The 24,174-nt window shown below is 43.0% G+C and overlaps 1 protein-coding gene across 2 annotated transcripts in view; it reads right to left on the bottom strand.

Moving 5' to 3' along the window:
* The window catches only part of DSCAM (DS cell adhesion molecule), a 746,447-nt gene extending 722,580 nt beyond the window's left edge, over positions 1–23,867 (bottom strand). The window contains exon 1 of one of the 2 annotated variants that reach the window (XM_074389246.1): positions 23,057–23,867. In XM_074389246.1, the coding sequence (XP_074245347.1) occupies positions 23,057–23,099 (43 nt within the window). In that variant the 5' untranslated portion in view covers positions 23,100–23,867. Of the gene's footprint in view, positions 1–23,044 lie in introns of both variants that reach the window. The other variant, XM_074389247.1, reaches the window with a different exon arrangement.
* Between the last annotated feature and the right edge of the window lie 307 nt (positions 23,868–24,174).

The raw sequence follows: 24,174 nt of genomic DNA, 5'->3' as shown, positions 1-24,174 counted from the left end.
AAAAAAAAAAAAAGAGGCCAGTCCCGGTGGCTCACGCCTGTGATCCCAGCACTTTGGGAGGCTGAGGTGGGCAGATCACTTGAGGTCAGGAGTTTAGACCAGCCTGGCTAACATGGTGAAAACCCATCTCTATTAAAAATACAAAAATTAGCCAGGCAGGCCAGGCGCGGTGGCTCAAGCCTGTAATCCCAGCACTTTGGGAGGCCGAGGCGGGTGGATCACGAGGTCAAGAGATCGAGACCATCCTGGTCAACATGGTGAAACCCCGTCTCTACTAAAAATACAAAAAACTAGCTGGGCATGGTGGTGTGTGCCTGTAATCCCAGCTACTCAGGAGGCTGAGGCAGGAGAATTGCCTGAACCCAGGAGGCGGAGGTTGCCGTGAGCCGAGATCGCGCCATTGCACTCCAGCCTGGGTAACAAGAGCGAAACTCTGTCTAAAAAAAAAAAAAATTAGCCAGGCGCAGTGGTACATGCCTGCAGTCCCAGCCACTGGGGAGACTGAGGTGGGAGAATTATTTGAACCTGGGAGGCAGGGGTTACAGTGAGCCAAGATTGGGCCACTGTCTGGGTGACACAGTAAAACCTTGTCTCAATAAATAAATAAATAAAAATAACACTTTTTTGAACAATCAACAGCTCATTTTATAACTAAATTGGATTACTCAGTTTGTCTCTTTATTAGTTTATATTACCTCTGTTTTTTTTTTTTAAAGATTTTGTTACCTTGTACTTATCTACGTCACGATTTCCTAATGAAATGGACAACTAAGAAATCATATTTATGCTGTTCTTATTCCTTATTCCCAATGGACGTAAAATAAGCACAGTACATATTTTCAGGTTAATTAATGCTCTCCTTCTAAGAAAGCCCGTCGGTGAGTTTATTGCTTTCATTGGTTATGTTCAGTCATTGATAACATTTGTAATATTCTGTATCATGATCAGCCGGCTTAGATAGCACCAGTTTCTCATAATCTGTACTATGTTGAGATGAGTATATACTGTACGTAAACCTTACTTCTCTTTATTTTCAGCTTTGAACTATAACTCTTTATCAATAAGTACAAAAGCGAAGAATCCAAACATAAACTTCTTATAAGAAATAATACTTCGGCCGGGCACAGTGACTTATGCCTATAATCCCAGCACTTTGGAAGGCCGAGGCAGACAGATTACCTGAGGTCGGGAGTTCAAGACCAGCTTGGCCAACATGGCAAAACCCCATATCTACTAAAAATACAAAAATCATCCTGGCATGGTGGTTCATGCTTGTAATCTCAGAGAATTGGGAGCCTGAGACAGGAGAATCGCTTGAATCGGGCAGGCAGAGGTTGCGGTAAGCTGAAATCATGCCATTGCACTCCAGCCTGGGTGACAGAGTGAGACTCCATCTCAACCATCATTCTCAGCAAACTGACACAAGAACAGAAAACCAAACACTGCATGTTCTCACTCATAAGTGCGTGTTGAACAATGAGAACACATGGACACAGGAAGGGGAACATCACACACCAGGGCCTATTGGGGGTTGGGGAGTTAGGAGAGGGATAGCCGGGGGTGGCGGGGATTGGGGAGGGCTAACATTAGGAGAAATACCTAATGTAGATGACAGGAGGTGGATGCAGCAAACCACCATGGCACATGTATACCTATGTTAACAATCCTGCATGATCTGCACATGTACCTCAGAACTTAAAGTATAATTTTAAAAATTTAAATGTGCATCAACAGAAAATGCATAAATAATGATAAATTTATAAAGTGGAATACAATACAACAATCAAAACCTATAAACTAGAACTACACATATCAAAATGGATGATGTCAAAGAAATGTTTACTGACAAATAAAAAAAAGAAAAAGAATGATTAACCTTAACACGCATACATTCAACGTGTATGTGTGTGTGTGTATAAGTGTGCAAGATGAGAAGAGAAAGGAATAGAGACAATAAGTCCAAAAAAAGATAAACCATAAAAGAAACCCAGTAAGTTTACTCAACAAAAAAGCAAGGCCACAAATGTGAAATATGAAATAAATTGTAAATTATTCTGAGGTTAAAGATACACTAAGTTGAATCCTGTAAATTTCAATTCAAATTGTTTAAGACTTTGGAAATTCACAACATGGAATATATTTTTAAACTTAAAATTTTTCTTTATGTGAATGACGAAAACTGGATATTTGGATGGTATTTAGTTATACCACATTAAAAAAAAATTTACACCTGTGCTTAACCCTTCATTTTTTGGTTACTGTAGAACCCAAATAGCTTTATACTATTAACAGGAATCAAAGTGAGCCCAGTGATCTGTAAAATGATAGATGGCAATTGCTACAGTGAAACCTCACCCAAATTCATGCTGTCAATATTAAATTTTTGTATGCTTTAATTTCAAGAGAAATGCAAAAACCAGAAGAAATTAAACTTGTCAGTTATTAGTTGACTGAAGCTGATTACCCCGTCAGGATGTGTCCTCTGATCTGCACACAGTGCAATGCAGTCAGGTTTTGCATCTCTTGGGTTATGCTGTGATAAAATTATAGAATAATTCTCATCAGGTGTTACAAAATCACTGTCAGTGACTCCATTCTGGCACGTAGTTCACAGAGAGGCAGATTTCATAAAGTCTCAAAAGAAAAAAAAAGTCAAGTAGGCAGTATTGGCAGTAATTCAACACATAAGGACACAAAACCTATCCACACCCTTAGTTTAATGGTGAACTCACATCGTGGGCCACTGCCATGGGGATAATCTAGACCCGACTTCACCAGCAGGCATGCTTGGATCAGGACCGCTGGGCTCCCTCTGCCCCAGCCTCCCACCTCTGCCAGCACGCAGCCACCACCACTGTCCTGGTGGCAGGTCCTCTCACTCCTGCACAGCACCGCAGAAGCAGCCTTTGCTTGACCACCCTTCCACCAATGCTCTCTGCTCTCCTATGTGCTGCTGCCAAAATACTGCATTGATTTCAAAAATGGAGATGATCATTTTAACACACAAATCTTCAATTCAATTCCATCCAAATTTGAATTCAAATCCTTCCATAATCTGCTGCTTATCCCATTTTTACTGATGATTTTTATTTATTTGTTTTGAGATAGGACCCCGCTTCTGTCACCCAGGATGGAATGCAGTGGCACAAACATGGTTCTCTGCAACCTCAACCTCCCAGGCTCAAGCAATTCTTCCATCTCAGCCTCCTGAGTAGCTGGGACCACAAGTGCATGCCACCAGGCCCAGCTAACTTTTTAAAAAATGTTTTTGTAGAGATTGGGTCTCACCACATTACCCAGGTTGGTCTTGAACTCCTGGACTCAAGCAATCTCCCCACCTTGGCTCCTTCAAAGTGCTGGGATGACAGACGTGAGCCACCTCACCTGGCCCCACCCCATTTTTAGATGTGTCTTCCACTATGACTTTGCACAGAAGCTTAATGGAATTCAGCATCTCTCCCTCCACACCCATAGACTTCCCTCCTTTTCCTCTTTTATCCTGCCCATCTTTTCACTGCCCACCTTGCCCAGTCAAAAGCATATACCACCTTAAAAGTGAAGTTTTGAAATCCCCATCTCAATGAAGCCCTTTTTAAACAGGCTAGTCCGAAGATGTTTTCTGCTCCCATAAGCACTACAGAGCTTTTTCTGTGTGTACGCCCTTTCTGAAGTTGTGAGCACGTCCTATTGTCCTGGAGACTTTGCCATCACCTACAAAAGAGGAAGTTGTTTTGTTTCTTGGACAGCCCTTAATATAGTGGGTTTTACTCATTTATTCAACAAATATGGAGAGAGCAACTTACACACCAGTCCTTGTTCTAATAACTGAAAATACTACCATGGACAAAGCAAAGTCCCTGCCTTCTTGAACGTTACAGTTCAGCACATATACCATAGGTGTTCAGTAAACATTTCCATAAAAAAATTTAGAAATTTTAGAACCAAATATTTTTGTGTGCCCCAAGGTATATACATGTCAGAAATTACATGGGTAGTCAACAAAGTTTTTTTTAAAGGAACGTTGTCTTACTGTTATGTCCTTATATAGATGGGGTGAGAGCTGGGAATTCTAGGGCATAATGCTTGTTGATCTTTCAATTAAAATACATGTGCAGACCTTCCAAATGAAGAAGCTACTGTCGCACAGAGATATACTGTCATTCCATCGGAAAAAAATAAAGAAGAATTGAAAAGACAGCCATACATTGGTTTAAACAACATTCACTAGATTAATTATTCAATCACTGAACTTCTTACTGGACACCTGCAGCCTGTTAGTCACTCTTCCAGGTGAGTACAGTAGACAAAATGTGGGCTTCCCCAGTTGGGAGAGACAGATCATAAGCCTCTAAGTATATGATTTTAAGTACTCAGACTTCTACAAAGAAACCCGAAGCATGGCGAGGAGAAACTGAGCAATCCGGGAGGCCTCTCATGGGTGGTGATATTTGGTCAGAGAACTGAAAGAAGTAAAGAAGTGGGGCATGAAAAGGCCCAGGGTAGAGCATTCCAGGCAGAACATGCGGCCAGTGTGAGGCTGCTGAGGGGGGACAAGCTCAGCAAGCTGCGGAAACATCCAGATGGCCAGCGTGGCCCTGTGGAGGGGTTGTGGTGGGCCAGCCCAAGCCAGGCCACGGAAGGGCTTTGAGGTGTGTAGGCAATGCTGTATTTATTTTAGGGATGAAGGGAGAGGCTTTGGAAAGACGAATGATGTGATCTACTTTATATTTTGAGGAGATCCCTTGGCTACCGGGTGGAAATTCAGCTGTGAGTTGGCAGATTATCGAAATGATCCAGGCAAAAAAAGAACACAGCATGAAAAAAAGTAAAAGTGGAAGAAATGGTCAGATTCTTAAAGTAGCATCAATACACATGCTGGTGGTTTGAAAAATAAGATGTGAAGGACAGAGAGGAATGAAGGATGACTCTGAGATTTCGGTTCTGTGCAGTGAGTGACGAAAGATGCTCAATTTGAATAACCAAAATGTGAGACAGAGTGGGTACAGGGAGAAAAATCCAGAAGTTCTGCTTTCGAGAGATTAAATTTAGAGATGCCTGTGAGTTTTGTAAAAGGATGTTGGGTAGGCAGTTGGATTTAAGGGCCTGGATCTGAGCTCGAGGGAGAAATCACAGATAGAATGTAGAAGTCACCAGCATATTGAGGGCATTTAATGCCACAACCTAAATTAAATCATATAGAGAGTAAGTACAGAAAGGAAGGGAAGTAAAAGGAGGCAGAGAGGAAAGGAGAGATGAAGAGAGGGACAAGAATTAATCCCTGCAGTGGGTTGCAATATTTAGAATCTGATTTGAGGGAAGAAGTTCGCCGAAGACACTGAGAAGAAGTCTCAGCCCCCCAAGTAATTGGGACTACAGGTACATCCCACCACATCGGCTAATTTTTGTAGTTTTTAAGTATAGACAGAGTTTCACCACGTTGGCCAGGCTGGTCTTGAACTTCTGACCTCAGGTCATCTACCCACCTCAGCCTCGCAAATTGCTGGGATTACAGGTATGAGCTGCCATGCCCGGCCACCCTGCCCTCTTGTCACGACAAGGCCTATTTCCCACAGCTCCTGCTAGTTCCCTCTGTATATCCTGCCCTATCCTCCTCCCCTGGGCTGTGAGAATACTTGAATGAAACACTGCTGTCAATTTCATCTGCCCAGGATCATGTGTTCAACCACCCCTATAACTGAATCCCCCCTCATCAGTAGGGTACAAAGGAGGCAATGAAAACAGGAGTGGACACTGATGGCATGAAAAATTGTGTGTGTGGGTATGTGTTGGAGGGCAAGGAATAGCCCAAGTATTCACTTGATTCTTCTGGTTTCTTGGTAACTCGTGTGAGATTATTGACTCAGAGTCTGGGAAAGGAAGAAGAGTTTGAGGTTTGGGGAGGTGAGAAAGGTGTGATGTAGTCTTCTTGCAGACACAGAAAACAACTAGGGCGGTGAGGTGAGGTTGAGGGCACAGCTAAGAGCCCACTCAAGGTTTGTGGTCATGCATAATGAGACCAATCAGAGCACAGTGTGTGTGCAGCGAGGGCTCCTTGGTTGAGTGCAGCCGCCCTGATGCAGTGGCAGATAAGCTGAGTGGTTTAATCAGGGGATCATCAAGTCTATAGTCTCTGAGACATGGGAATTCAGAGTGAGTGTGAGCACCTGGTGAAACAGGTCAGAGAGAAAGCAGGTGACAGTGTCAGCTGTCAGGTCATGTATAGATATGTTATGGTATCAGGATCGCTGCAGCACATTGTGGTCACCTAGTGCTGTCTGCTGGAATTGGGAGCATTTAATTTTTTTATCCAAATACCATAGAAATTGAGTGACACATGCTGCATGTTGGGAAGTGGCAGTGACCAGGTGCTTAGTCACATGGAGAGGCCACAAGTGCTTGGCAGTGTTTTGGTGACTGAGCCTCTCTCTCATCTCAGGAATGAGCTGAGATTCCAGAAATGCCGGGATGAAAACAAACCAACCCTGAGACTCCCAAATTGTTCCCATGTTGCCACATTTTCCCCAGCATCTTCCTTCAGAGAAACTTAAGAAAGCCACGTTTGCTATCTGGCTCCTCTTAACTCGCCGCATAACTTATAGTTCCAGTTTCCCAGATAAGCACGGCCATTTGTGTTAGATCCTTGCATTGCTATTAAGAAATGCCAGAGTCTGGGTAGTTTATAAAGGAAAGAGGCTTCATTGGCTTAGGGTTCTGCAGGCTTTCCAGGAAGTCTGGTGCTGGCATCTGCTCAGCTTCCAGGGAGGCCTCAGGAAGCTTACACTCATGGGGAAAGTTGAGAGGCAAGTAGGCAGATCACATGGTTAAAGCAAGAGCGAGTTAGCGAGTGAGAGAGAGAAAGAGAGAGAGAGAGAAGGTGGGGGAGGCAATGCACACTTTAAGATGACCAGATCTTGTGAGAACTCCCTATCACAAAGACAACAAAGACAGTGCCAAACCGTGAGGGATCCCTCATGAGGGATGGCACCAGGCCATGATCTAAACACCTCCTGCCAGGCCCCACCTCCAGCATTGGGGATTACAATTCGACATGAGATTTGGGCAGGGAAAAATATCCAAACTATATCACCACTCTAAATAGTATGTGTACTCAGAAAGCAGCTGGCCTATCTAGGGCTCAGTCATCCAGGAAGACAGCCTGGAAGTCAAGTGCAAGAATTCTGGAATGAGACTGCTCGAGTTCAAATCCTGCTTCCACCCCTGGCTGGATGTATGCCTTCTTTAGGAAAGACAGTCACCTTTGTGAGCCTTGAATTTCCACAAGTGTGAAGTGGAATAGTACCAATAAGCACCTCAAAGCCTTGTCTGACGATGAAATGGATGGTAAAATAAAGCATGTAGCACAGTTCCTGGCACACGAGAAGAGCTCAATAAATGTTAGCAATTATTGTATATAGGTTCATTCACTACTCCATAAAACGGCGATTCTATCAGTATCATCACAGCTGTGAACCTCAGGTTGCTTAGGCAGCAGACAGGAAGTCAAATATCTTCAAATTTCTCTGCAGTCAGACCCTCCATGGGACCCCTGGCCAAGGGTTTGTGAGGTGTCTGATTGGACAGGATGAAGGCAACCTTCACAACAGGGGTCCAATTGGTGGATCCAGGCTGTGGCTTCATTAGAACAGCCTTCCAACCAGCACCCTGCAGTGTATATCCTGCAGAGGGGCCACCCAGGCAATAAACTGAGTTCCACCACCTTGCAGCCAGCAGCCGAGGGAAGCACAGGTGTTCAAGCTCTGAGCTCTGAGAGCTTGAGAGCTCCTAAGTGCAGGAGTTCTGGAATTAGATTGCCCAGATTCAAATCCTGCCTCCACCCCTGGCTGGATATATGCCTTCCTTAGGAAAGGCATTCATCTTTGTAAGCCTTGAATTTCCACAAGTTTAAAGTGGAAAAATACCAATTATTATTTTCATCACATTTGGACAATGGACACACTCCATGGAAAGCAAATTTCCTTTCTCAGAGGACATATATCACATATAAGTAGCTGGCTCGAACCTTCACTCAGTGTGAGAGAGCAGTAAGAATATCACCACAGCATGACACACACAGGCACACACAGCCATATCTTGTTCTTCTTTATTACAAGAGCTTTCAGTCAAGCTGAATATGTGAGAACATCTAGGTAGTATTTTCTAAACTCTTCAAGACGCATGTCGTGTCGACACTTCCAGTAAAATAATACGGCTTCAATGAGATTCAGACTCTTATTAACAAACATAATTTGGGTCTTTTTTCAGAAAAGCTCTAATGGATACAAAACTCACAGTTTCAGCCTCCAATTAGCAATTTCAAAAAAATTTTGATTCTGATATTTTGGAATTGAGAAAATTGGTAGTCAGTTCAGGACAGATGAAATATAGTGTACTTAAAGACAGATGCATAATTTAAATCTTAGAGTTGGGGAAGGATTCTATCCTGCAATATGAATGTAATATAACTGTCATCTGGTCTCTAATTTTACTCTTGCCAACAGAATGCAATCTCATGAAATAGCTGCACCTCTGAAGTGGGTAAAAGTTAATTAACCTGTCTCTTACTTACCTAACTTAAGTAAGTGGACTGGCTGACACGGAAAAGTAAGTGAATTTCCCACATTTATACACCGATTTTTAAAAATCAATCTTTCACTTTCCCACAATAACTCTTTAAAGAAAATTTAACATAATCATTTTCAGCTTGAAAACTTCAAATGAACGAATGGGGCTTTATTGGGGAGAAGATTTGAAAACCATGACACGAGACAGCCTGGGCTTGAAGTGCCATTCTCAAATCACAGCTGCTACCCGACCAGGGCCTGAGAGTCAGCATCTCCAAACCCTTGTTTCACAGTCTGTAAAACTGAAATCAAAAACACTTACCCATTTGACTGAGAGCGAACAGAGGCATAGGCCTCATTCTGCCATCCAGCAATTGTGTGACCATGAGCACATGGTCTAACCCTGCCTTCTGTGCAATGGTGATAGTAACGATACTCACATCTGGTAATAAATCATAAATTTGAACTATTGTTATCATGATCATTACTATTGTAGCTGATAAACATCACTAGTGCAAGTCATGTGGTAACTCAAGCACCCATACACTTCAGATGCCCCATACATAGGAGTTTCCTTTTACCCTTATCCTTTTTTAGGGAAATAATTACAAGGACGATTTCTTTCTTCAAAGGAAACCAAGAGATTTTAATTTCTATGAAGGAGATTACACAATATTTGGAGGGGTATGTGAAATCTATGCAGATATGTACTCTCTATACGAGTAATTCTTGTGGCCCATGGGTTCTTAGGATGAGGGAAGCTGGAATGGTGATATGTGGTGTCATCGTGTGGCCTGCTCTTGAATGCAAGAGGATATGAGTTTCAGCCAGATGAAAGCACATGCATATTTTGATGAAAAAAACTGTACACATTCTACATGCTCATATTTCTTGTATCCAGACTGCCCCACTATGCTAATGAAAAGGGAGAGAAAGTGATAAGGTACAAGGAAAAATTCAGTCATTGCTAAGCTCATCAAACTACACGAGGAGCCATGGGAATCTGCAGCCTTAGCGTGGAAACCCATCAACGGCAACACCACCACCGATATTTTCTACTCACATTCTCTCCTATGCATTCTCAATCTTCTTATATTAGGAAGTGTTTTGTCAACATTTTAAGTCAACAAACCTCAACATCACCCAGTCTAAAGTACACGGCATAGGAAAGCAAACTTAAGCCATGTTATTAGAAAACAAAACCAAACGATGGGATACCTTTTTTGGGAAATATAAACTTGAAATAAACAGAGAGCCTTCCTCACAGGGCCACCACATACACAAGAGGCAGATCTTCAGGTGACACTCAGAAGGGAAAGGAAGGCAAATGGTGAGACGCCTCCCAGAGTCAAAGACTGCGTGGTCTTTGGGGCCTCTACAGCTGTCTCTGCACACAGACGCTCTCTCCTTTTCAAGCGTTTCTCCACATCTAATATCTTCAGATCGTTAGTGCTTTCTAACTAGGGTTTCAATATTTCCCAGAGGCCTCTCCAGTCCAGCCTTTGCCTGAGAGAACAGGTTACAAAAATATCCCCTCTCCTTTTTACCAGGCAACAAAGAGAGTTTGCAGTGCTTTGAAAACAGAAATCCACATCCACAGAAAAAACAGGCCTCCGCCAGCCGCAAAGGGTGCTTCGGGCACAGGGCAACCAGGCGAGAGAAAATGCATTCAGAGCGGTTAGCACACGGGATTAATCACATTATAATTTAATCATCTGATCAAACACTAATTAGCATAATCGCTTGAGGGAGAAAAGGCTGGAGGAACCCAGGAACACCTCTAGCATCCTTGTTCTTCTTCTTTTTTTTTTTTTTCAATTGCATTTTAGGTTTTGGGCATCCTTGTTCTTAACGTCAAAAGAGGGAACACAGATTTGGTTTCTCGTTCTTCATAAAAACAGGAAGAAAATAGCAAATAAGATTAATCAATGACAAGCATCGCCTTTGGAATTGCAACTGATATTCATGACATTATCCTTCCTCCTCTCTCTCCAGAACCACTCTAAAATCCAAGGAAAAAATATAGTACTGATGTTACCGTAACGAGGCTCTGAGCTGTTTAAGTCAGGGTTCTCAACCTCGGCACAATTAATACGTGGAACTGGATAATTCTTTGTCATGGGGAGCTGTCCTGTGCATTGCAGGGTGTTGAGCATCTTACAGTGAGTGTCCCCTCCAGATACCAGGAGAAACCCCCAACCGGAGGTGTGACAACCGAAAATGTCTCCAGACATTGCTCACTGTCCCCTGTGGGGGCAAAATTGCCCGCAGTTAAGAACCACTGAAGAACACAATTTGTCCGACGCATACTTCTCTTAAAAGTAATCAAGTCATAAAAATAGAGGGAGGACTCTTTATTCCCATCTGCCAAAAAAATAATGAGCTTAAAATAATAGTTGTCCAGTTCCATGGATTTATCTTATGTCTAGAGCTTTATAATAACCTTTAATGCCTATGCCTGTACACTTCAGAAAAAATGATTAAATACCAGCCTCCTCCATTCAGAGTTCCTTAGGGAGACACTTCCAGGAGCACCTTTGAGTGGGAACACTCACGGGCTGAAAGAACAGTTACCCTTGCTTCCAGACTTCAGTGTGCCCTAAGCAGGAAGAGATCACAGCAATGTCTTCCACTGCTCATGAGAGAGCAACCCACCATTGACTTTGGAAATGAATCAATCCAAAGAAGGCCTGCAGACCCCCTGGGGAAATACAGTTTTCTCCCTCTGCTCTCACTGAGCACACATAAGCTCTGATATTTGCTTCCAGTTTCTAAAGAGAAAGAGAAAGGTAAACGTGCTGGAGAAAGAGAAAATGCAGACGGCCCCTCCATATCTCACAAATGTATCTCCACTACAATGGATTCGCTACAGAGTCTTAACCTGCCTTGACCACTAGTCAGGCTGGACCTGATAATATTCACTCTTCTCAAAAGACACTAGGAATCCCAGGGAAAAATACTCAACACTTATTACTGTAGGAGAGAAATATTTCCTATGTGTTAAGGTGACTTGTTCTAATAATAATACTAAGTCACACTAATTCTCATTTTTATTTTTTTATAAAGTGTTTCACCATTTACAATTACTCAGGAGTCTAATGCAGGTTATTAAATCTGATGGTGGAAATATTTATGCCCTTTCCGTGGCAGAGAGATGGGAAAAAGCTGACCTACTCTACTACAGAATTTAAAAGAGAACAGTCTGTGCTATACCATGTAGGTTGTGAAAACTCCAAATCAGAGAGGAATTGTGAGCTATTTTAAACTGAAATCTTCTTCTACAATTCCCCTGTCAGAGCTTGTGACTTCTTAATATAATGCCCCCACCCCCCTTTTAAAGGAACATGAATGTAGGAAACTATTATTGCAAAGAAACAGTCTACCCTAATTCCTGTAGTGATGAGTAAGCAGAATTCACATTTATTCAGCCTACGGTAGCTTTTATACCGTTTTCCTCTAAAGCTAAATTTCAAAACAGTCACTCAAAAAGGTAATTTCTATAGTGAATCACAATAAAATCACCAAAGGATTATAACATCGAACTTGTATAAGATGCCTAGGAGGGAAAGTTATTTTTAATATTATCTAAAATAAGATCTCAGGACAGAAAAAGATATTTTTAAGGTTCTGAATTTAGGCCTCTCTCCAGCACACATTTGAGTCTATTTTAGAACAAAAATCAAGGGCACAATGTTTTGAAAAAATTAATCTGCCACCAATAACTGCCCTCAATTTTGTCATATATGTAACAAGGTCTAAAATGCACATATGCCCTTATATGCCAGTTTCTTTCTTTTTCTGACAACTTAGCATAATGACATAACGCTTTGTATGATAAATACAGTCAGCCTGTGATTATTTACCTAAAATAAAGCCAAGAAAATCCAACAGAGCATATAACCCAAAGTCCTTTAGATCTGGCTCTGGAATGAACTTGTGCCCTGGACAAAGGCATGTACAGCAACCCAGGGCGGCACCAAAGCAACACCTCTAGCTGCAAACAGATCTGCTCTCTGGCCCTGTCTCACTGCATAAGCTTGCTCGAGAGAGTCACCCAGATGGCTTCCCACTGTGGAACTCTCACTGGGAGCCTGATGGTTACACATAGGTTTCAAAGGACTTCTCTGCTAGGACTCCAGCTGCTATCAAAGAAAGAGCCAATATGAGAAATAAAACAGAATCAAGAGCGTAAATGAAGTGCAAGCATTTATAAACTTGAATATCAAATGTGCTAAAACAAGAAGAAAAAATGGCACAGAGAGATAAATATTAATACATGTGGATGATTTGTAAGCTGCTAGCATCTGCATTGAGGGGGCCCTGGCAGGATCACATACCCCTCTTCTCAGAGTCTTTCTTGCTACTAAACCCCAGCACCAATTCTCCCTAAACCTGCCCAGATCCTTATGGTGGTCAGTGAAGCTCTAACCTGTATATGCACATTCCCAATAAATTACTGCCCAGCACAGAGTTCTCCAACAGTGCATGGAGATGAACTTGGAACTTTACTCGGTCAACTTCTTCACTAGTGTTCGGGCAACCTCTTTGCAAGTGTGTGTTTTGCAAAGGTGGATTATGGTTCATATGGATCAGAACAGGCAAAGGCATATGTTACTAATGCAAACTCATGGGCCATGCATCCAGCAAGGCTACAGAATCAGACTCTCTGGTGCAGAATCAGACTCTCTGGTGCAGAATCAGACTCTCTGGTGCAGAAGCCGACTCTCTGGTGCAGAAGCAGACTCTCTGGTTACCAGACCTAAGACTACATAACAAACATGCAAACTATAACTCGGGAGACCCCAGTGGTGATGGGAAAAAAGATGACAAAGGCACATGGGATTAGAAACACCTGGGGAGGTTTTCAAACTGCAGCTCATTCTCCAGAATGCTGGCAACAGAATTTCCAACTGAGGAAATGCACTTCAGGAAACTTCCATGTCTTCTTTCTCTGTTCTCCCTGACCCAGAGCACCAGAGTATTGAGAACCAGTGTCCTTGATCCTTACCTGGAAATGCCCAGATAGAGGGATATTAACTAACATCCAGCTTGAAGTGTCAACAGTCTGTGGCCTTCTTCTCATCAGATGTAGGGGTGGAGGGGCTGTGTGGCTATGGCGCTGGTGCAGCCTCTTCCTCCATAGTCAGTCTTCCCAGAAACATTTGCCTCCACTGCCTCCACACATCTCATCCTACAGAAACCTACAGCATATTCTGATACCCCCATCCTCAGCAATGGGGTGGTAGAGGTGTGGGGGAGAATGGGGGGCCTCTCATGCCTGTGAATAGCAAAGGCTGATGATGTGAGATCCCCCAAGACACAAATAAACCAACCGCTGATGAGAATTCCTTACTCAAAACAAACACTTAGATCACCCTGAGGTCAAAATTTTTCTACCCAGATTTCTATACAAATATTCAATCAAGCGTATTCTAAAACAGTAGCCACCAGGGATGTAATAGCTATTGATCTGGGTGAGTCGTAGTAGGCACACACACACATCTGGTAATTAACCATCCTACCCACATTCTGTTGTCACATCAAGACCCCAGACAGAGGCTGCGAAAACTTAAACAACTTGTGAAAGGAGGATTCTGTCCCTTAGACACCATTCCACATATCTTGTGCATGTCCTTTTCACTAGCCAACAAAATAGACAAATGACTAGCCTTTTCAGGAACCGACAAGAACTAGAGCTGGCAGGAGTGGAGAAGTAGCCACGCGCCTTCCCTATGGAGCCTGTTTTGCTGGTAGAGGTCACAGTTAGCATTGTTGGGCGTATTCAGCTCATTCCTAAAGTCTCACAAGTAATATTCCAAAGCATTGTTATTTCTACCCTGCAAGCTACATACCAGTTATTAAAAATGCTCTACAGCCAAGATTAAAAAATAAACAGGGCAATTAAGCAGACTGGGACTTGGGTTTTCTTTATCTCTGTGGAAGCCTAGATCAAATCACCCCATAGTGGTGCTACTATGAAAAGAATTGAATCTTGAGTTTCTTTTGTGAGAAAGTGTGTTTCCTCAAAGTAAAAAGTTTCCTTATTATATAGGAAATATAGCTCATTTTTTTTGTATTTTTAAAAAAGAAATAAAATTACAATACACATAGAATTAATTATAGCAGTTTTAATTATCTTCCTACATATCTTTCTCTTATGATATAATCGTGGAAATGTTCCCATAGTCCAGCAGTTCATGCTCATGAGAAGAATCAATGCTTTACTCAATATTCAGAAGAGTAATCAATGTAAAAAAGTCCACTGCAATCACCCACCTGAAGTGGTGTGGATGCTCTTCAGTGCACAGCATGGGCTACCTTCCAAAAGCTCCCCTCAGTCCCTCTGACCCACTCACACTGATCCTAACACCAGCTTCAACCTGATCATTGTGGTGACTCCATGATAATGCTGACACCACTTCAGGACCCTAAGGTCATCAAGGTCATCACTGGGAGTGGTGTCATCATGCTACTATTTTGCAGAAGGATCCAATGATGAGGAAGTTAGGGGTATTTAGAAAGAACTATAAACTAGCTTTTACTCTACTATTTTCAGTGGAAAAAAAGGGTAAATTTTGTGTGAAACCAGATGTAAAATTGTTTCCTGTTTCTTCATTTTAATATTAAAAAAGTCAAGGCTTGTATGAATCAAAATTAGTAATTAAATAATCCAAATCTCTTTCCATCACCTTATCAAAATCCCAATTTCATAGGCTGGAGAGACTAGCTATAAAATGATCCATTTTATAGATGGTTCTTCATAAGACAAAAGGCAAACGCTTCCCACAGAATCACATTCTAGGGCAGGTCAGGACCTGAATTTTGTTCAGATTTCCAAACTGTAAATCAGCAGTTTTTGCATATAAATTCAATGATTCTACTATTAATAAAACATAAAACCCACTTGGAACCAGTAAAACCAGAATGCTGTAAGGAACAAATACCATCCTAGAAAGGAAGATTATTTCATTTCTTTTTTTTAAAATGTTAAATTTTATATATTTAAGGAATCTGGGAGATATTAACTAAGTGATATGTACCAGACACACACACACAAAAATCCATGATCTCACTTATATATGAACCTTTAAAAGACTATTTTATTTCTAAGAGCATGTGGCATTCTTTGTCCCTTGTCCAATAACATTTGTGTCAATCACAAAGCCTGGGGTGATATTGTCTGCCCCATACAGACTGACAAATAAGAAGTGCACATATTGCAATCTAAAACCCCAGAGTCTAAGAACAGGTTAGCCTGGAGGGACTTGTGATCATCACAGGATCCTAAATTTGAACTCTTCCCTCAGTAATTGCTTTACTCTAAACATACATGCAGATTTTAGCCTCCTACTATTCTGCTGTTAAACGTCTTTAAGAAAGGCAAGGCTTATTGCAGAAAACATATTTGTAGCAGTGCTGCAAGTTCAATGTCCTCCCTTCACCTCCAGTGTTTTGTTCAGACCTACTCAAGCTGTTTCCAGATAATATATATATATTGCTTCCCCACCCCCATCTTCCAAGCCTAACATAGACTTAAAGACTGAGAGCACTTCTAGAATATTCTGCAGAGAGCCCAAAGAGATTTCACAATATTTCTGCAAGAATTGGTATGCTTTTTTTCTCCCAGAAAATGCTGTGCAGAGCTAGGACGTTAGAGGAAGCCAGCATTTAGCATGGAGGCGATCTCTTGCATTTTCCATTCTTTCTTCCACTGTCTTTGCGGCTGCATTTAAAAACAGCTTTCTATAAATAGGACTGCTTGCTCACTCTTAAATCTTACTCACTGTCTTCTCAGTAAAAAAAATAACAACTAGGGATACAGGCAAGATTCATGAATCCCTGTCATTCTATCTCTCTGTGTAGCAGCTTCTTTCCTTCTTCTTATCTTGATATATATCTTCTCAATCCCATTCATCCCTCTCTGTTAAACCATAATATCTATTTACATAATCCAGGGAGTTTAAAGACCAAAACTTAATCTAGTTGGACGATTTTTTAAAAATCAGTGTTGATTCCATAGAACAAATAGAGATCTCCAAAAACCAAAAGCTGATAAATATCTTAAGGTATAAGACACTTAATTTGATTTTTATATTTGGACAAATCAATACTTTAACAATGATTAAGAGATATTCGTTCGTGTTACTTTGATGAAGATACCAACTCTCATATTTGAATCTGCAAAATAAGAAATGAAGATAATGACAAGAAACCCATAAATCATGGGATATTTAAGAAAATAGTAGTGTGTGACTTTTTAAAGATGATTAAGGCCCGAGAAGCTAAGCTTTGTTTTCATGTCCTGGGTGGCTCTTTGATGAAGAAACGAATTCCCAGGAGCTGATGAGGAAATCTAAATGTCAGTTTGATGTTGCTGGCTGGCTTTCAGAACGTGACAGGGCAATAAACATCATACAGGAATTTTAGATCATGCCACTTAGCAGCATACACTTGAGACCAAGGGGTCCAGCACATGAATGGAATTATTGTCTGTGACACTTGACCCACTGCACAGCAGGAAGAGCACCTAAAGCAATTATATAGCTGTTGTGCAACAGTGATTAAGTCTCATCAGATACTCGAAACATGAATCTCTTTCTGAAAAGAGAGTAAAATGCCCCAAGCCACAAGCATTTCTGGAAAATAAACATTTCTTCAGTGATTGAGTCACTACATCAGAAAAAGGTGGATAGGGAAAAAGAGCCCACTGGTTTAGCTATCAGAATTCAAAATGGGGAACAGGAGAGCAAGCCCAGCAAAGAAACCCAAGACGGGAAGCCAGTCAGATAGAGGCAGAAGAGAGGGGTGGATGGTAGGGGAGAAAGGCTCTGCCTGTCACTTCATTCTTTCTCTCCACAGGGAACATCATCTCTTTCCACTACTCCATACCATGTGCTCTGCTCTGCGTAGGACATGCTCAGGCTTCACACGCATCTCAGACTGTGGAGGCTCCTATCTATCTAGTGAGAGAGGCAGTCACCAGTCAAATCAGCACCACATAAATGCAGGGTTAACGATTACCATGGACACCATCAAGGCAAGAGCCAAGATTTTAAGAAAAAAAAAAAGGATAGTATGGAGGTATCTGATTTTTAGGAGTAGGTCTCTGAAACCCAGCCCTTCTGAACGTCCTGGTCAGAAGCTGTTTGACCTCTGAACCAAAATCCTGTCCCTGCTTCCCTCCTGCCACCTTGACAGACCTTGCGTCACCTGCAGAAAACATCCGTGTGCTCCACCCTCTGAATTCAGAACGGCACAGTGGATACTCCGTGGGGCCGCTGGAATCTTCCATTCCCACTGCCTTATCTTAACCCAGAGATTCCGCAAGGGAAATGCAACTTTGAATTTTCTTGCATTTTCACAACATTAAAGAAGACATAACTATAGTTGGGGGGAGGGCAGGGAGCGATAAGATGAGCATTTTTGTGTCCAGGTCTTTGGAACAGGAAGAGTTAACTCCCCAGTCCAGGGGAACAGGTGTTCTCCAAGGCGCCTGGGGGAGAGGGAAGGGGGCTCCCGGTCCCGGAGCCTTGCCTGCGGAGATTGATGGACTGCGGAGGAGCGGGCACGTCAGCATCACCCCTGTCACCATCAGCAGGAGAAGCGGCGGCTCCTGGAATGACATTGGAAGGTCAGCCAATCAGGCGCGGAGCTGCTCCCGGAGCTGCCACCTCCGAGGCGCGCGCCACGCCGCGGCTCCCTTGCGGGTTTGGAAAGGGGGGCGCCAATGCGCCCTTCTGCGGGCCCGCTGCCCCCTGCAACACCTCTGTTTCCTCTGTGGGCACCCTCTAGGTTTCTAGAGATTGCTGTGAATACAGTCCTCCGCGGTACAGTTGAAAACAAAGGCTGCCGGACCCCGCCTGACCTGCGGTCGCCTTTGCACGGTTCTCGAAAGACGAACTCCAGGGCATGGGAGTTTGGGCGCAGTGAACTTGAGAGATCGTGGGGAGGCGTCTCCAGAAGAAAGCCCCTGGCCGTCTGCACGGAGCCGTCCTCCCTCGGCGGCGGCCGGTGTGCTGGCTCTGCTGAAGGCTGGCTGCAAGAGTCTGGTGAGGTTTGCCGCCCACTAGTGTCCTATGGAGGGGACACAGCCCGCAGGCAGGTAGCACCACCTTCCTGTCGCCCAGGCTGCGGGTGCGGGCACCGAGACCCAGCGTGCGCTTCAGCGCAGCAGCCAAGAAAATCCCCAGACACGCTTGTTTGTGTGGGCGCACCCCGGGGTGCTCTGGCGAGGTGGGCCACGCATGGGAGCCAAGGGAATCCAAGTGCCCATTTCTGAAATACTACTGAATGCACTGCCTGGTGCAAAATGCATTCTTTTCCACTACCTATTAATTATTTATGAGTCACATTCATAATCTTACCCGTAGAATTTAGCTAATTTCAGGAAACCTGGATGCCGCCGATTTTGTAAATGCACCCACTTGAGGCACCCGTCTTTAAATTTTGCGAATATAAATTTCCAACCTACAGTGTTCACAGGTCTTTCTTCATAAAATGACTTCCTCTCTCTCTCTGTCAATCAAGTTTTAATACACATGAAATTGCGTCTTTTGTCGAAATACTTCTTGCACCTTACCCCAGACACATCTAAGATAAAATGCCTTGCCAGCTACCTGGGGGTTCAGGAATTGGGGATTAAAACTAGCAACTTTTTTTAGTCAAAATTAGTTACCCTACCAGAATGCTGTATTGCACGGGTTCTGCCCCCGTGACTCACCGATCCCCTGAGGCAACAAACCATGGTTGTACCAAAGTGACAAAGGAGAGAGTCAAAAAGTGGAGAAGGATCCACTGCCATTTATTAAAGGTCTACGTGGCATTTTGTTTTGCTATAGAGGGCATCTTGGAGAGCCGTCAGCTGAAGTTAAAAGGCCTAGGAATTAGGTGAACCCTGCGATTTTGGGTAGATTTTCAAGCTGCTTAATAAAGACAGGGAGAAAGGGAAGAGAAGGAAGCCCTGAAATTGTTCACCTGGTAACATTTTTTTTCCTTACATACATTTATGTGAATTAAATAAAAATAACCTTCAAAGTCCTTAAGGTGCATTTGTATTTACAAAGGTCTGCTTCTAATGAGATAAAATAGCAAGTGTGTGCTCTGTAATTTCCTATCAGGTGAATGGCTGAAGCGCAAAGGTGCTGCATACTCACCTTCTCTTTAATGAGCACCTTCTTACTCCCATCACCCCACCCTCTCTAATCTCTAGGACAGTAAGACCCTGTGAAAGTGGATGCAGTAAAGCTCAAAATCTCATGGCTCAGGAAAAAATGATGTCAGGAATGCATGTGTGTGTGTTCGTGTGTGTGTGTGTGTGTATGTGTGTGTGTGTAAAAACAGAGATTCCAGGATACTAGCAAAAATATGTTATATATGATAAATCTGCTTCTTCATCATTCTGCTTGTCTGAAGACCCAGCTCTGCTTTTAGTAAGAATTCTAAACTAGAATGTGCTCACTGGGGTTAAAACCAGGAGAAATGGTGATGAAACACAATGCAGTAGGAAGCCTGTGCTAAGAAGACACTGAGGGACGTGTGTGGGTGAGTGTCTGCACATACATGTACCTTGGCTCCTTGCACTGTAACAGAAGCTCGCATGTATTTCCAGAACGTTGCAGAACAAACTGACTGCTTTAAAACACCATTACTGCACCTTATCAGGTGAGGTCATTCATTTAAGAGTTTAACCCATGAAGGGCTTGGTAGCTGACTTCTATTTTTTTTTTTTTTTTGCCAAAAATACTGTCTGCAGCCTGTCTAGCAACCGTACTTTTATTAAGAAATAACTGTATTTCCCATATATCAACACGAAAAATGTTGTTGTCTACTATTAGAATGCAGATGTATTGTGGGCTTATTTTTAACACCCCCAAATATTAAACTGCACAATATTTTACAAATGAAAAAAAAATGTTATCCTGTCAGGCATTTTGATGCCTGAGGCCTAGCAATAATCAGTTTAGGTATTAGAATTCATTAATCTTTTATCACACACATTCAGAAATTTTTCAAAATTAAGGTATAACAAAATATGCCAGTCGTTGGCAAAAATACCTCTCCATTTTTTAAAGTGTAATTCAAATAGGTAGAAACCATTTACTCTTATATTTTTGAAATATGGCCTTACAAACAGGCATAGTTCCAAATGGGACTCTTATTTTATTTCAACATGTCTATGTATTTTGTGATCCTTTCCCCAGTATGCAATGAACACCATGCCTTAAAAAACTGTTTAAAGCTGATTTCCCCTCCCCCCTTCAAAGATCCTAAAGCTTTATAGTCAGGCTTTTTATTTTTTCATGCTTGGTCATATAAAGAGAGGGGCATTTTTATAAAAAATAGTTCCATAGCCTTCTGCTAGATTGGATCAGAATGTAAAGTATTCATTTGTGTTTGCTGTTTATGTCTAATATTGTGGAATCTACTCATATTTATTACAGTAATGATACGGTGATTATCAGTTGATTTTAAGTCTTGAAAATAATACAGAACTCATTATATGTGTACCTACATAATCTTTGCATATGTTTTTCCTATTGTAGAATATTTGAGGTTTTATATAATTGTATTACTATATACAATTATTTCTATGATTTTTTATTTGGGTTATGAAATGCTGATTCAGAAAAAAAAAATCACACACATCTGTAGCATCTCTGTGTCAGAGGCTAATACTCTGCACTGGTATCATCAATTCTTCCATACCACTTTTGTCAAATTAAACTCTAAATAAATACTGGCTGACTGACAACCAGCACAGTCTCTTTCCTCATCCTGAAACACATACTTCCCAATGAGGTGGAAATTTTGTTTCATTTTGTAACACAGGCCTTTCCAAGGAGTTCAGAAATGTACTCCCTGACAGAGCAAACAGGCTGCCAAGGCTTTGTGTCTTTGGAACACATCTGTAGGCATTTGTACATTTCTTAGGAGGTCACATTAGCAGAAGAGCAGAAAGGGCTGACTTCCCTGACACATCTCCACGTGTTCCCTAAGCAGATCTGTCCCCGAAGGGAAATTCCCAGGAGGACACAGGACAGGTATAGTGCCCTCTGGGAAAGATGGGTGTTTTGTCAGAACTTGTTGCAATTCTTTCCTGCTAGGAAATCTCAAAATGAAAGTTTCAAACACTTTGCTTTAGGTTATACTGGAGAGTAAAGTATTATTTTCATGTTAATTTTGGTAGTACCTTCTTTCAACTCTAGCTTTTCTTAGTCATCATTTAAAAAAAAATTTGACAATGTTCATGCATTTCTTCTGGCCTGTTGGTATGTTGATTCTTTAGGCATGTAGGCAAAGAAAATGCACAGAGCCAACACACAGGGCTTCCCTGTGTATCTTCCAGGAAAATCTTAGAGCTTCCCCTTTGCTTCTCATATTTTCTCACAAGGGCCAGATTTCCTCTCTTCTCTTTTTTTACCTCCTTCTTCTCTTCCTCTCTCCCTTTCTCTCTCTCTCTCTCTCTCTCTCTCTCTCTCTCTCTCTCGTCTCTCCCTCCCTCCCTTCTCTGTCTCCTCTCTTCTGGTTAGGGGATTCTGCTTAATGGTTTAATTTTAACTGTCAGCAGGTTATACATTTTATGCAGATGTGTATTCTAAAATTTGAAATGGGAATTTAAACTGTAACTATTCACAGGCAATGTCAAATGATGACAATTTCCTCTGGTTCCCACAAGAGAGGAAGCCATTCATACATGTAAGTTCATATTTACGCGGTGACAGGCAGCCGAAGGTACAGTCACACTTACTAATTGGGTCTGACTGAGTCAAGAGCAGTAGCTATCTAAATACCCAGGAAGAAAGCATTTCAACATATAACATTGGCTGGGCATGAGGAAAGGAATGCTATTTACAATATTAACTGATTTCATTTTTACAACTATACAGGTGTTTATTTTTTTTTAATTTGTCAACACTCAGATGATGTAATGCTTATCAGTGCATATTTTTACATAAACGACTCTAAGGAGCATGAAGCAGCACCGGGGTGCACAGAAGGGCAGACCTTTCTTAAAGCCCTCCTTGGCGCTGGAGATACATTGTACAAGCATGAAATTACGTGTTTGAAAATCTCAAAAAGCATTGAATCTGCAGGCAAACGTTCTTCATTGACCCCTCCACCTGTGTGCACTTGGAATGTCATATCCCTTTTCAGGTTGTAATACTCAAAGTGGCGATATTCCTGTCTCTCCTCCTGTCACCAAACCTGGTTTATTCTGAATGAGGCAGCTCTCTAGTACTGGAGTTAGGCTCAGAGCTGTCACTTGGCTAGGTAAGCGCCTTCCAATGATTACAGAGCAATTTCTCCCCGGCCTCTCCATGGCCACCTCTCCTCCGAAGAACTACATGTAATATTTAAAAATTAAAGCACGAAAATTTAAACACAGATGAATGGGGAAAGAACGAAGACTTTACCCATGCAACCAATGCCCCCCCCCACCCCCCACCCCGGGTCAATGATAAGGAATGAAATTCATCACAAACCGAAAGGCTCACCATTCGCGAAGCTCTGGAACAAGGAGAGAGCCAGTATCCACATGCCCCTGCCGCTCCCCGGCCTCCCGCGAGCGACGCGCCGGCCTCGCCCCCCGCGCTCCGCCCGGCCCGGCTCCGCTCTCCGCTCGGCACCTGCCCGGGGGCCGCCGCCCGCCCGCCGCCCGCCGCCGCCGCAGCTGCAGCTGCCTAGCCGCCCGGGCACGCGGCGCGGCCGGGCTCCGGGGCGAGGGCTGCGCTCGCCGCGCGCTGCGCTCCTGCACACCTGCTCCTGGGAGCCGCGCCCCACGCTGCGGCCGGAGCCCAGGTGCGCCGTCAGCTCAGGGGCCCCCCGTCAGGTCGGCAGGTGGAGAGAGCCGCAGACGCGGGCGTGAGCTCATCCCGGGCACCCGGCGCCCAGAATGCGCAGCCAGCGGCCTCCCGTGCGCCAGCCCTCACCCTCCGCATCCAGGCAGCAGGCGGGCGGGCAGGCTCATCTTTGCCGTGCTCCGGCCTCAGTCACATGGATCCCTCTGCCAACCTTCCCTGCCTGCGAGCCGGGCGAGTGAAGCAGAGCGCGGAGGCGAGCAGGGACCCCTCCCCTGCCTCTGGCCGCTGGGGCGCTCTGCAGTCTTAAAGCAGCAGCAGAGACGAGCAGCCGAAGTGAGGCAGGACTGGGGAGAGCGCAGCCACCGCACAGTCACGCACAGTCATCAGGAGGAATTTCTTAGAGGCTTAAATAATCGTTGCAACAGCTGCTTATTTTTAGTTATTTTCCTGCCGGCTGCTAATAAGAGATGGCCAGGGTGACTATTGCGGAAGTGGCCAGCCGCGGAGAGGTGACCATGAAATGCTGGTAGTTTTAATAAAATGTGCAGCTGGAATCCGATTCCGTATTTACTCTCAGGAAAGTCCAGTTCATTTGCCTGGAGGGAAATGCTCCTTCCAAATCCTTGCTGCTGCTGCTGTAAAGATCTCTATGATTTCACGGGCTAATTTTTAATTATCTTGAATACATTGTAGCATGCAAACACAAGCACTTCTAATTTTGCTCTCTGAATGGCGCATAAAAAAGCTGATTGAAATTGCTGATAATTTGAGTAATCCCAAACATATAACCCCTTTCACATTTCTGTGAAAAG

This window comes from Saimiri boliviensis, chromosome 18 (genome assembly GCF_048565385.1).
Source record: "Saimiri boliviensis isolate mSaiBol1 chromosome 18, mSaiBol1.pri, whole genome shotgun sequence".
NCBI lineage: Eukaryota > Metazoa > Chordata > Mammalia > Primates > Cebidae > Saimiri > Saimiri boliviensis.
Note: the sequence above shows the minus strand (reverse complement) of the source record. Positions and strands in the feature narration are given on the sequence as shown.